The sequence below is a fragment of the Berghia stephanieae genome, chromosome 3 (genome assembly GCF_034508935.2).
Source record: "Berghia stephanieae isolate SIO BIC M18660-M18661 chromosome 3, UCSD_Bste_1.3, whole genome shotgun sequence".
NCBI classification, from domain to species: Eukaryota; Metazoa; Mollusca; class Gastropoda; order Nudibranchia; family Aeolidiidae; genus Berghia; species Berghia stephanieae.
This window is the reverse complement of record NC_088362.1, coordinates 2,321,390-2,335,706: the sequence shown is the minus strand read 5'-3', so window position 1 is coordinate 2,335,706 and position 14,317 is coordinate 2,321,390. Positions and strand designations below refer to the sequence as shown.

The window sequence follows — 14,317 nt, the reverse complement described above, 5'->3', positions numbered from 1 at the left end:
CACACACACACACACTCATACTCTCTCTCACTCCCTCTTCCGTTGTCCCTTTCTTGCAGTACAGAGTTGTCTTTTATCCAATATGGAGTCAATTCATATATTTAAAAATACTGGCTACATCATCCAGTGATTTTTTTTACATTGCTGTTTTAATACACTTTTGATTTTTTAAATTTCTATTTGACATCAATTATTTATTCAGTTTCCTTTTCTTCTTCCTAATTCAATTTCAATTCAATTCAATTCAATTCAAATATTTATTTATTGTCGGCATTTATAAAATGTTTCATAGATAATGTAGTCAGGCTAATAGAAGCCTTTGACCGACATAGGTTTTAACACATAGTGCATAAAAATACATAGTAATACATTTTCCCTTAAAACATTCCCTCATCAAGATTCCAATCATGATACACAAAGAAAAGTAACATAATATTATATTATCTATATATATATATATATATCAATATTTGATATTTACTTTTCAGACATTCATGGTGATGACCTTCATCTGCATGGTGACCTGCCAAAGTATTCCCATGCTCAGGACCCTAATCAACAGGTATTGAGATGAATATCAGATGTATTTACAAGTTAACAAACGTAATAGTAATATAGCTTATCAAGTGTTAATAGGGAACGAAAGTGTGATGTCAGAAAATGGTTCCAATCTCAATGCAAGTGTAAAACCGGTCTTCTGAAGGACTGAATAGATAGTATGCGCTTGGCTAAGAAGCTCATAACATTGCCGTCCGGAAGTTTAACTGACCAACACACAAAACTGTGTGTATCCATGAAAGTTTATAGTCGGGTTAATACAGTTCAGTGAGCATTACTCATAAACGCGGATGGCAAAAAACAATAACAAAGACCTGAGTGACGTCAACTTCAAACTATTTATACATACCTTGTTTAATTATCTACTGGTTTCTGAGTGATTCTATCTTATTTACTTGTATAAATGTCTGCTGTTTATCAATAAAGATCATCCATCCCTTCTCTTTTACATCCTGCAATCCTAAAAATATGCCTATACATCCTGCTACTTCAATATGTGACCTATTTATTATTATTATTATCCGAAGGACTGGTTACAAACACACTTCCAGGGAGTTTGGAACTGGAAGAGTGGATGGTGTGATGCAACAGCTGCTCTGCCCTATTTTTTTTAGGATTTTAGTTTATTCTGGTGGACAGAGATATAGGGGACAGATGATTCAAGGGGAAATTTTCATGTCAAAGATCTCACTCTATCCCATGACCGGTTGGTCGTCGGGGGGGGGGGACTCTCGGGATGCAGACTTCACGATTCGACGCCACTATTCACGGTCTTGGGCCTTCCTCATTAGATTGTTCCACGTCAAACCTGTCCAATCTTTAATGTTATCCTGCCACACTTTCCTCTGTCTTCCTCTTCTTCTGCAGCCTTCTACTGTGCCCTGCAATATTGTCTTGCCAAGTGACCAAACCAAGACAATTTCCTTCTCTTTACCATTGCAAGTAGTGGTTCTTGCCTTCCTGTCAGTTCTTTTACTTTGTCGAGAACACTTACTTTGGTCCTATGTTCCAAATATGATATTTTTGATAGTTTTCGGTAGCCTTTGAGTTGGAATGCGCGAACTCTCCTTTCCGTGTCAGCATTCATGGTCCAGGCCTCGCAACCATAGAGGAGTACAGACAGTACCAGAGAACTAAATAGTTTAAGCTTAAGCCAAAGGCAACATGACAAAAATATCAAAATATTAGAGATGAATATGGAAACGGTGACACTTTAATATTTTTCCACCAGATTTCCTGATTTGACTTTTGACAAATTTATGAGCTGGAAGACTCAGCCACCAATTACAAACGTATAATTTTATTTAAGCCTCGTATGATTTCAATATTTATGCCATTTCAGTTCTCTAAAGAAATATAAAAAAGGGGTGGATAGATGTTAGTGTAACCAGTGGGGCAGCATGGCTCAGCGGTACGGTCTTTGCTTCCTACCCGAAAGGTACCGAGTTCAATCACCCGCCGCTGCGTTGTGTGGCCTTGAGCAAGTCAGCTCGCCCTAGCTCACTTTGCGGCGCTGCAAATTTCCCCTTGGGGATGAATAAAGGGAATTTTATTTTTTATTTTTTATTTTTATTTAAAAAACGGAGCAAAAGTCAACAACAAAAAGAAAAGGGTTATCGTCTAGTCTTTTTGAGGAAAAAAACTCACATTTTTAAATTTCGGAATATTTCCTTCTATAAATGATATTACCTTTTCTCAGACAAGTAAACAAGCTTTTTGTAAGATATGTTTTTTTTCTTTTGCCCGCAGTCCAACCTTTTTGTGGGTCGCACTGATCTTGCAACAAGTCCCGTTTAAGATTGCCAATAATTGCTGCTTTGCAAGTACTTCTCTTCTTATCAATAATTCTGCACCACCGGGATTGGCAGGCCAGGCAAATGGATTGAGTATGACAACAAACGCAATCGGAAGGTATGAGACGGTCTAAAGCTATTGATTTTAATATAGATAGTATGCGCTTGGCTAAGAAGCTCATACCATTGCCATCCGGAAGTATAACAAAACTGTGTGTAACCATGAATGTTTATAGTCTGGTAAATACAGTTCTGTGAGAATTACTCATGAACGCGGATGGCAAAAAACAATAACAAAGACCTGAGTGACGTCAACTTTGAACTATCTATAGGGGAGGAGCCAAAAAATAGGAATCGACTTAGAATTCGGATTAAAAATTAAAATTGATCATTAAATTGGAAGTTAATTCAACTTTGCATTGATGTTTTCATAAAAAAAAACTTTTTTCAATAAGTGTTTTTGCTTTACTTTCTAAAATTATCTGGAAAGCAATTTCTTACTTTGTCCAATAGGTTCAAGCTTTGCTGTACAGCTAAGATGAAAATTATATTTGGCAGTTTTTTTTTTGTTATTGGCATAATCAATAAGTTAGCATATTTATCCACATCACTGATTTCTCATATTGCTTTGACACTTACATTACACATTTATTTAACAGAATACCATTGGTATGAGAGAGAATAACCAGACATGTTTTAATCATTATCTGATTGGAAATGGGAGAGGAAAGAGATTGAAATTTTTGTTACTCTATAATTTTTGTTTTCATAGCGATATTTTTTATTAAAGAGATTATTTTGTTCTTCAAATTTTAATTGATGTGGAATGACCGCTTTTGATGTCATTATCTCACCCAAAAAAGAATTTTTTTAATTAATAAATTTAAAAAATTAGTAAATAGGTAAGAAGGAAGAAACAAATGAAAGGTACAACTTAATGCCATGGAAAACAGAATACATTTCTCGGATGAAATTAAAAACGAATTGCTATTCGCGGCCCAACACTAGCTAGCTTAGTAGCTAACTTTTACTTCCGGGCATGACCTCATGCGTACAAGTCAGTGATCTGAATATTCCCATACATGCCGAATCTTACAAATTCCATTGGTTACTGTTGACTATGCATACCTTCACCGAAGAAGACCGGTCACCCATGATTCCTCACTCTTTACCGGTACACCCAATGATCAACAACGACTTTCAATTTCATCGGATTAATTATCCAATTTCATCGAGTTCTTCCGAACAATTTACTGGATTATATCATTACTAAATTAACTGTGACTGTGTTATTGTGGAGAATTTAGAATTATTTGTATTGTATTGGACTATTCATCCCTCTTTACCGGTGTTTGCTTGTTTTAGCTAGACTAGGCTGAGTTCGTTATAAACAATGGCAGACGCCGTGAAATCACTCCTGTCTCTTAGTGAGAGATCGGAGTAAAATGTCGCAGAAATAAACCATGATGACTTTACAAAGAAATGTCCTAAATCGTGTTCTAAAGGGAAAAGAAAAGTTGAGTCAAAAAATGAAGCGTTGAACACTAATAGTGTTACAACATCGCAGTCTACGGGACAATCATCGGCTATGACTTCTCTCTCACGCACTAATTGTGCTAAGATGAGTCGTACTAGTTCCCTCGCTAATCGCGAAGAGGAAAGAGAGGCGAATATGAGCCACACTAATACTTTCGCTAATCGCGAAGAGTCGAATACGAGCCACACTAATACTCTCGCTAATCGCGAAGAGTCGAAAGGGAAAAAATGCGAAAACAGTGAATTATCAATGATTAGAGAACAATTAGCGGAGTTGACTAAAATTATTCCCGTAGTTGCCGAATTGAAAACGGCGTATGATAACTATCACGAAAGTGAAACTCAACAAGATAGCCCTAATGAAACCTGTGATTTTCCAGGTAACGATCATGAAATGATGACTCATGTGGCTGGAATTCCCAGACGGATATAAATAGACATGACCAAGACGTTGCTAGTGATAACTGTAGCATCGCATTCTTTAAGGACGTGTCAGGCACAGTTGTGCCATCAGGGCCCATAATCAACAACGACATTGCAGTTGGAATTTCTAATATTTTAGAGAAGGGAATAGATAATAGCACCAAAGACCGGCTATATGCTAAATATGAAGTCCCGCAGAATTGTTCTAGACTTAGAGCGGTAGAATGCAATGAAGAAATTACTAAGATGGTGTCTAATCCCACTAGAGTTCAAGACACACATTTAGTCAAAGTTCAAGAAGGAATGATGAAGGGTATCACTGCGGCTATTGGCGCTTTTGACAGTTTAAGTGCACTGGACAATTTAAACGAAGATGCTAAAAATGCGGTAACAAGACTTGCGGATTCACTGGCATTAATGGCTAACTCGTCTCATTATCTGGACATCTAGACGATTTTTGTTAAAAGGAGAACTTAAAGAAGAATTTTCTCAACTGTGTAGCGACTCGTATCCTGTCAAAAGTCTCCTATTTGGAGAACAATTACCTGATAAAATCAAGGATGTGTGTGAAACTCAAAAAATTACACAACGACTCACAAAACAACGTATGGAACCATACAATACCAACCGTGCTGGGAAAAAGTTTCCTTTTTTAGGTCAAAGAACCCCGTTCTGGAAGAAAGGATGGGGAGGGGGGCAAAAAGGTCGTCAGACCCAGACACGAAGGCAGAACAACTACCAAAACTACAACCACCAAACTCACAACAGGCCGTACATGAAAAGGGGCTCAGGAAACAGGAAGTAAAAAGAGTAAGTTTTGAGTTTGAGAATTTAGACCATCCGTTAGGAGGGCGCACTCGACATTATTTACATATATGAAAGAAATTTACTAATGACCCTTTTGTTTACTATGTGTTAAAGGTTGTGAAATTCAATTCAATAGTAAACCCTACCAAATAAGATTGCCCCCTGAACTGAGGTTTAATATGGAAGAATCAGACGCCCTAGACATAATGATAAAAGAAATGGAGGATCAATTAATTATCGAAAAATGTAAATTTGATAGTGGAGATTTTATGAATAATGTATTTCTTAGAGCTAAAAGAGTTGCGAATCAGGTGTCAAATTTCGAATGATATTGAATCTCAAATGGCTTAATGAACATGTATGCTATCAACATTTCAAAATGGAGAGTCTGGATTCATGTTTACATCTGGTGGAACCAGGATGCTGTATGGCGAGTCTCGATATTGTTAGTGCTTTTCACACCGTGCCTATTGCCAACCGATTTACTCGGTACCTAAAATTTTGTCATAAGGGACAAGTGTATAAATATCTAGTATTGCCTCAAGGGTTTATAGACAGTCCTAGGATTTTTACAAATATTTTACGCCCTATTTTAGCCCACCTTAGAAGAAAGAACTATTTGTCAAGCATGTATATTGACGATTTGTACTTACAAGGTGGCTCCTACCAAGAGACTATGGATAATATCACATATAGTATGATGACACTTAAATCATTAGGGTTTGACATATCCCCCAAATCTAAGATAGTGCCTACTCAACGACTACACCATTTGGGCTTCATACTCGAGTCGTTAGATATGAGGGTTTCTTTAAGTGAAGAGAAAAGGGAAACAATCATTTTAAAAGCTTCCTCCCTTAAAATTTCAGCTAATCATGTATCCATTAGGAAAGTAGCTCAACTCATTGGCACGTTTGTAGCATGCTTCCCCGCTGTTGAATATGGTCCTTTATTCTATAGGGAATTAGAGATGACAAAAATTAAAGCATTAGCTGTTTCTTATGATTATGATAAATGTATAACATTGACAGAAGAATGTATAAATGAAATTGAATGGTGGATAAATGAAGGGGATTACAGTGGAAAAGCTCTGTATCACCCAGATTATATAATTAGAACTGATGCTTCCAAATTAGGCTGGGGTGCAGTTAAGGGGGAGGAAGTGACACAAGGTATGTGGACCTATGAGGAATCACCACAACATATTAATGTGTTGGAAATAGAGCAGCTTTACTGGGCACTATGGCACTTTGTGCCAATTTACATAATTGTCACATTCAAATACAGATTGACAATACTACTGCAGTGGCTTATATTAATCATATGGGCGGTACACATTCTTCATTGTGCAATAATTATACCAAAGAACTACTGCTGTGGGGCAAAGAGAAGAATATATGGTTAACTTCATGTCATATCGCAGGAGTTGATAATACAGAAGCAGCAGGGGCGGTTGCTGGCTGTCTATTTAAGGCGGCATGGATCGAAAACATTCTCTCACCGTACTCAGGTGTAAAATGAGTACCAGACCGGAAGCAGTGTTGTCTGTGGTGGAGGAAAATGTTATCTCGCCAACAGGCATCATGTCTCGTCTTCATTTTTATGTTGGCCTTAGGAGCCCTTTTTAAGTGTCTTGAGCTCTACTCAGTGGAATTGCGCATAATCAATGTTCTAGTGGGTTTATTTTTTTTAGAATGCGTTTTATTTTGTGTGAAAAAAACGGGGGGGGGGGGGGGGGGGGGCACATGTGGTTTGAATTTTAAAGAGATTAACTCAGGTAACTGGTATCTACGATGGGCATATATTATATAAAGATGGTCCATTTGTCGATTTACCTCTAGAGAAAAAATTGTATATCACCCGATCATTGAAGTCTAAGGATCCTTTCATTGTTGTTCGGTATGGATTGCGATACAGTATGTGCATTGAGATTTGTGAATATCATTTTAAAAAAAAAAGAACAACATGACAACAGCAATTAGACTGTCATATAAAATTTCTTCCTTCGAATATTAACTGTGATAACAGTCATTAATAGAAGGAATAGAAAATCCAACCTCAATGCACTACTAATCTAATCCAAAGACAATAACAATAACAAAACTACAAGTTGAACTGCTGTGTGTGTCGGGTAATGGACTGGGATTCTTATTTATAGCATCGTGGGGCTCTACGTGGAATGATTTGTGTAATATTCGTATTGATGATTAAAATCATTCAGGAAAACGAATAGCATAAGATCTATATTTATTGACATTTTCATCATCCGTATCGTCTATTACAACAACTGTTCTTCAATGAAAAACTAATATGGTTTTGATTTCTCCCAAGTCAGACCCAAGGTGTGCAAAACTAAATTTGCCGGCTGACCTAGTTATTTTAGCAGTAAAGAGTATCAGTTGTTTGTGGTGGGAAGTGGATAACCGTGGTTTTATAACAGAAGAAAACAGTCTTTTATATTAAAATACTTGGGCGGCCTGTTGCATGTTTGGCTCCTTCTAGCCCCCATGCCCACCTCAGCTCATTGTCGCACGTTATCTCGCCTCGCGTGGGACAACAAGAAAAAGAGAGCCGTCTGTGATGACACACAACCTTCGTACATAAGACAGGAGAGATGTGCGAGTGTTAAGCAGAAAGCAGCATATGCAAAAAATTGAGACGAAAAGCAGTATCTGCTAAATTTGAAAAATATAGGGCGGCACAAAACAACTTCGCTCAATAGACCGACCGCCAGTGAGAAGCAGACTTTTATAGCCGTTATCTCGATACCCATACTGAGTGGATGCTGAATAAAACTGTATTTGAGCAGTTATGCCACACTTTTGGAACGCCAGAAGTTGACCTTTTGCGTCTCGCATTAATCATCAAATTGAGAAATATTGTCTTATCACCCAGATGCACAAGCACTGGCTGTGACGCTTTAGCTCATAAATGGGATAATATGTTTACATTTTTTGTCCATTCAATCTCATCCCCAGAGTATTAGGGAAATTATTCGAGACAGAACACCAAAGGCGTTAATGATATTACCGAAATGGGAGTCACAGATATGGTGGCCAAAAATGATGCGTTTGTGTCAGAACTCCCCTCAATTACTGACAGGACAGAGATCCTTACTTCAACTTCCTCAGGATCCTGCAGCAGTGCACCCGCTATATCCAAAATTAAACATGGTAGCATGCATTGTGTCAGGGACAAATTCACTAATCTAGGATTATCTAAGGGGGTAATCAAAATGCTTATGAAGGGATGGAGGAAAAGCACAAGACTGCAATATACTGTATACTGTAATAAATGGCTGGAATTTTGCGAGGATAAAGGATGGGAACCTCTGTTGGAAAATGTCTCGAATTGTCTGGAATTTTTGTTGCACTTGTTTAAACTGAAATACAGCTATAGTGCTATAAATACGGCACGTTCTATGTTATCTACCATTTTCAATAACCGCCTATTGGCGAACATATGCTTATTACTAGATTTATGAGGGGTGTATTTAATTCACGTCCCAGTAATCCCAGATACTGCACCACATGGGATGTGTCTATAGTTCTTAAATTCTTGGAAAAACTTTCTCCGGGTCGAGAATTGTGTCTTCGACTATTAACGTTAAAACTAGTTACACTATGTGCATTAGTCACTGGCCAAAGATGCCAGACTATCCATGCTTTGGATCTCGATGACTGTATTATACAACGAACAAAAGCAATTTTTTCCATTAAAAAAGTGTTGAAACACTCCAATCCGCGGCGTGTCACACTACCGTCATACTACCCGCATTTATAGAGGACAAGAGATTGTGTGTAGTTACTTACTTGAATGAATATATTAAGCGTACAAAACCGTTTCGCTCATCTTCAAAATTATTTCTGAGCTTTATGAGCCGTCATGCGGCGGTTTCCAAAGACACAATTAGTCGATGGATTAAACTGATGTTAACGAAAGCTGGGATTGATACAAAGATATTTAAATCTCATAGCACGAGAGCAGCCTCCACTTCATCAGTTGTTAGAAATATTGACATATCACTTATACTCAAATCAGCGGGGTGGGCTAGGGCATCTACCTTTGGTAAGTACTATAATAAACTGATCGTAAGAGATAAGGATACAGCCTTTGGACTGGCAGTACTTAATAATCGATAGTCCTTTGCTCATTGGCGGTTATGGCTTTAAAATCTTCGGTGAAGGTATGCATAGTCAGCAGTAACCAATGGAATTTAAAAATTAAATGAGGCTTACCTTATAAGGTGAAATTTGATGATAATTCCATTGTTACTGCATGACATGCATATTCCTTCACCGCCCGCCCTCTGCCACCCTATACATATCAATTTTTGTGAGAAATTCATGTGGGAAGGAAATAGTATGTGTGATTCTGAAAAGGATTATATAGATCAGACAACTGCATCGTACTCTACATAACCACCAACTCGCCTTTGAATAGTGAGGAATCATGGGTGACCGGTCTTCTTCGGTGAAGGAATATGCATGTCATGCAGTAACAATGGAATTATCATCAAATTTCACCTTAAGGTAAGCCTCATTTAATTTTTAAATTTGTTCGTAATTTTACGAATTATATACAAATTTCATGGCCAAATACGAAATTTTATGGAAAATTACGAATTTTTAATTCTTTGTTATACTTAAATGATAATAAAAATAATAATAATGATAATGATAAGAAGAAGAACAACAACAACTACTACTACAACTACAACTACTACTACTACTAGTACTACTACTACTACTATTACTACTACAACTACTACTACTACTACTACTACTACTACTACTACTACTACTACTATTATTACTACTACTATAATAATGATGATAATAATATAATAATAATAAATAATAATAATTAATAATAATAATAATAATAATAATAATAATAATATTGTGGTTGTTCATACATAATTTCAGAAATTACGAATTTCCTTGTCAAATTACTAAAAATTGACATTAAAATGACTAAATTTGAAGTTTTCAATTTGGCAAGTCTGTATTCGATTATCTATTTATTTATTTTTTTATTTATGATTTTTCAACATTTATTTGTTATTACCAAAACAAGAACCAAGTTGACAAATAAGAAGTAAAGATTAAGAAAAATTATTTAAAATCAAATAATTTTTTTAAAAAATTGATTCGAAACTTCTTGAGAAATAGAATATCGAAACGTATCGACTTGCCTGACAAAATGTTCCAAGTAATTATGAAGGTTGGATACCTTAGTAAGTACTGAGTACTGGTATCGACTAATGCCCAGCTTTAGTCTATAAGGTATTCTATTTTTTTTATCTCATCTCCAGAACAATTGCTCCCTTGGTGGCTGGGTTACTTTTCTCCTGGTCAGTGAGTCATGGACAGTTCATTGGAGCTCCCTTTGATATTGGTTTTCCCTTTTTTATTCTGGGTTCCATTTTTGGAATTTCGCTTATACAGTGTCTTTTCATCAACCCAAGACTGGACAAACAGAAAAAGTGATATCTTTAATTTTTTTTCCTCATTTATACTTTGTGGACTGACTCCAACATTGTGGTAAATATTTAAATAATAATTCGCTCCATTGCTACATTTGAGCACTATACGTACCATATTTGTATCAAACACGATTCAATATATATATATAGATCTATTTTCTAGATCAGTCAGACAGGGAGACACAGAAAATCCTTCGTTCCTCAAGGTATTTTTTTTTGTTTACAAAGATATACAAATATCATAATATAACTTTTTTCGACCCTATTTTTGTGAAGGTCTACACACGCTGTGTACTAGCAACACGAATACTACACAGATTCAATCATGAATAATGTTGGCCGCAGTCATAATTTTAAAAAGCAGCCATAATAAATAGCATTATGCTCCAGCAGATTTTTAAAAATATTAATTTGAGTCAACGGCAAATCAAATCATCCTTAATTTAATAAAGGTTTGGAAGTTACTCGTTTATCAATCTGTGAAAAATAGTCTTATAATTTTGAGGTTTTTCCGTGATTCTGTGCTCGATGATAACAATTTAACTTGGGCTGTACAGATAATGTAATGTTAATCCCTAACCCAATACACTTCAACAGTCGTAACGCCACTTCCTTCCTAATGACGCATGGTAACTTAGTAACACTGGCTCTAAACTATTGGAACAATGGCGGACGCCCGTATGAAATATTTCTCCGGCGAGCATAAAGCGTATCCAGAGGAAAAAAACCCATAAATTTGATCATGTTTTGACTTTTACACATTCTGATCACAAGGCATTTGAAAAGTTCTAGCCAGCATGAAGAATAAAAAGTAATGATTTTCTTTGTTTAGAACCAAGATGTCCGCCGTTGTCGGGTGGCGTGACATCAGACTACTGAATCCAATTTGTTTGTTTTTAATAATGGATTATATATTCTTGAATGACATTTCTATGCTGATCTGACATTTCACCATATCAAGTCATTCATATATTAAGTATTATTAGTCTATTTGTCAATTCCAAATTGTATTCAATACAATCATAAAGTAAAAAATGATCAACAAAAAGAATAAACCAGCTTTGTGTTTTCTCTGCCATTCTTTGTGGCAATGAGCAAGTCAGTTTGTCTTTACGCAGGGAGAACTGTTGTTATTAGGATCCAGGGTCTTACGAATCATTTGCTTTGTAAAGATTATTATTATATATTATCAGAAGAGATCAAATATAAATTTATATCGTTTTATAAATGAGTGTAGCATCAATTATGGGGCTTTCACTTCATATTAATTGATTTGATCACTGGATAAAGTGTCTTTAAATTTGTATTAAAAAATTATACAAGTTGTAATAAATAATGTTACGAAAATAAATTAATGAATTCTGAGGATATCATTCGATTCAATATTTATAGAAAATATACAAATTTAATGCATTTTAATCATGACACTGACTTTTTTTATTTTTTTGAACATGTTGATGTTATTTGTAGCTGAATGGTTAATAGAGAAACAAACAGAATGTTCAAATTGAACTGATATATTCTTGAAACATCAACGCATTCATTTTTATCTCTAAAGAACAGGAAATTTTGTCATCTTCTATGCCCATACTGCCGTTTTATTAAAGAACACAGTATGTGCTATTTGGTTCACATTAAATGTACTGTGTTTTTAAATACAACGGCAGCATAGGTGCACTGATTCATGCATTTTTAAAATGGTCCATCTAATTTGGTCCATCAATTCTACACATTTTCAGAATATTCTGCTCTATTTTTAAAAGCAATGTTAATTAAGCTTTTACAATTTCTACTTGTTATCCATGTGCATTTGGTGCAATTTCTGTGGTTTTAAATTATTGTTTAGTTTCCATGTAAATTGACTTTCCATGTAAATTAACTTTCCATGTGATTACCGGTGACAGTATACAATTTTTCTTTTATTTTGTCTCCCCACTCAATCAAGAGAAAATGGTTTTAAAATGAAATATTAGTTAAATGTTGAAAATATTTACAAGTGCATCATTGTAGCACATGAAAATAAAACTCTTCAATTTCGTTTTTGTTCATTTGTTCAGCGACTTCAAAAGGTTCATTCATATCTATGCTTGCTCAATATTGCTAAATGTTTCAACTATTTTGGAGCTTTATTTCAACTTTCTTTCACAATTTTGGGAATATCCGGTATCTCTTATACGTATTATAAGAATTACAATATGATTTTATTTATAAATCTGTGACTTTTTATTTTATTGTATTTATTTATTTATTTATTTTTCGTTGGGGTTTACAAGAAAGCTGACATTTTCAAGTAGGATATGTTGTCCCTTGTTTTGTTTTTTTCGTCATTTTTAACCGAATGACCAAATCCAGTTGTATAAGAATGAGAAAAGAGTCATATTTTCTGCCATATATTGATTCACATTAAATATTTTATGAAAATACTGACCAGGAATTTATTATAATGTTTACACTCTTTTGTTCATTTTTTTTTTAACATTTGTTTCGCATTATTTGCACCATATTTATTTTTAAAAATTTATTCTCTCTAAATTATTGATATATTTACATTATTGAAACCTGGGGTTTCTTGGTGGGGTTTTCCAACCTTCCATGGTGGGCAGAGAAGTCATCTGTAATGTTTTCAATCTGTCATATCGGTTTTCCATTTCCATTTTGCTCTTTGTCTTGTTCGGGATTGAGAGACAATATTTATTCCCAGTAAATCATCTCTCTGTTATTTACTTTTATAGTTAGTTTTGAATATGTAAACAAATATTTTAAAAATGACGTAAAAAATTGTCCACTGCAACAATGTTGAACTAGACCCAATGTTAGTTTCTGAATAAAGACAGCACGCTTTAACTGCCGTAAACTTACAACTTATGTAGTTTGCATCCAATTTTGAATTTATGATTTATTGCATTTTATCTACATCATGTTGCAAATCATATACCTATGATGTTCGCATGGGTGTACGATCTGATAGTGATGTCGTTTCTTCTCTTTACTAGCCTATCCGTCTTCATGGTTGTGATTGTATTTTTTGACAGGATTTTTTTTCTGTAAATTTCTGCTGTTTGTCCTGGTTATTTATAATTAGCTTATGATATCTTTAGGTTATGATTTTGATTATATTTGTACTATTTTTTTAAATTTCTGTTTTTTGTTTCATTCAGGGTTCTCATATACTCAATTGGTTGAAGAGACCTAACAACAAAAAAAAAATTACGAGACTGGATAGAAATATTAGCTTTAATTTATTTGAAATAGTGATTATTGATCAAATCGTTCAAATTAACAATGAATGCTGTTTAATAATCACAGCATTTACAAATTATTAGTGGATAATGGTATTATTGCGCAGCATAAAGTGTGAATTAGGATAACCTTTTTTATATTTTAAACTATTTTACTTTATGTAATTTAAGAATAGCTAAAGTGTGTTCTTGCTATGTTGTTTCTTTCAGAATATAATTAATGTTAACGTCTCGAAAATTTACAGTTCCTAATTATTAGTCAAAAGAAATCTTTTTTGATTAATTTTATTAAATTTATTAATCTGAATTTTTTACATCAATTTTGTCATAACATTTTGATTCTCAATTTTGTAATGATCTAATAAAAATTCCATAAGCTAAAGCCGTAAAATCTCTCTGTTGTGACACACTATGGTACAATGTTGACAAGAGGGAAGAATATGGAGGTTATTCCTTCATTAGTTTTTGTGGAA

At 34.7% G+C, this 14,317-nt stretch overlaps 2 protein-coding genes across 2 annotated transcripts in view; both read left to right on the top strand.

Annotated features, from left to right (window-relative positions):
- Window positions 1-14,317, top strand: part of LOC144967016 (uncharacterized) — a 101,490-nt gene that overhangs the window by 54,719 nt on the left and 32,454 nt on the right. The gene's annotated exons all lie outside the window — the stretch shown is intronic.
- LOC144967011 (uncharacterized) overlaps window positions 1-14,317 on the top strand; it is a 36,785-nt gene that overhangs the window by 18,925 nt on the left and 3,543 nt on the right. The window contains 3 exon segments of the mRNA XM_078903754.1: window positions 489-562; window positions 2,308-2,469; window positions 10,435-14,027. Coding sequence (XP_078759880.1) covers window positions 489-562; window positions 2,308-2,469; window positions 10,435-10,609 — 411 coding nt within the window. The 3' untranslated portion in view covers window positions 10,610-14,027.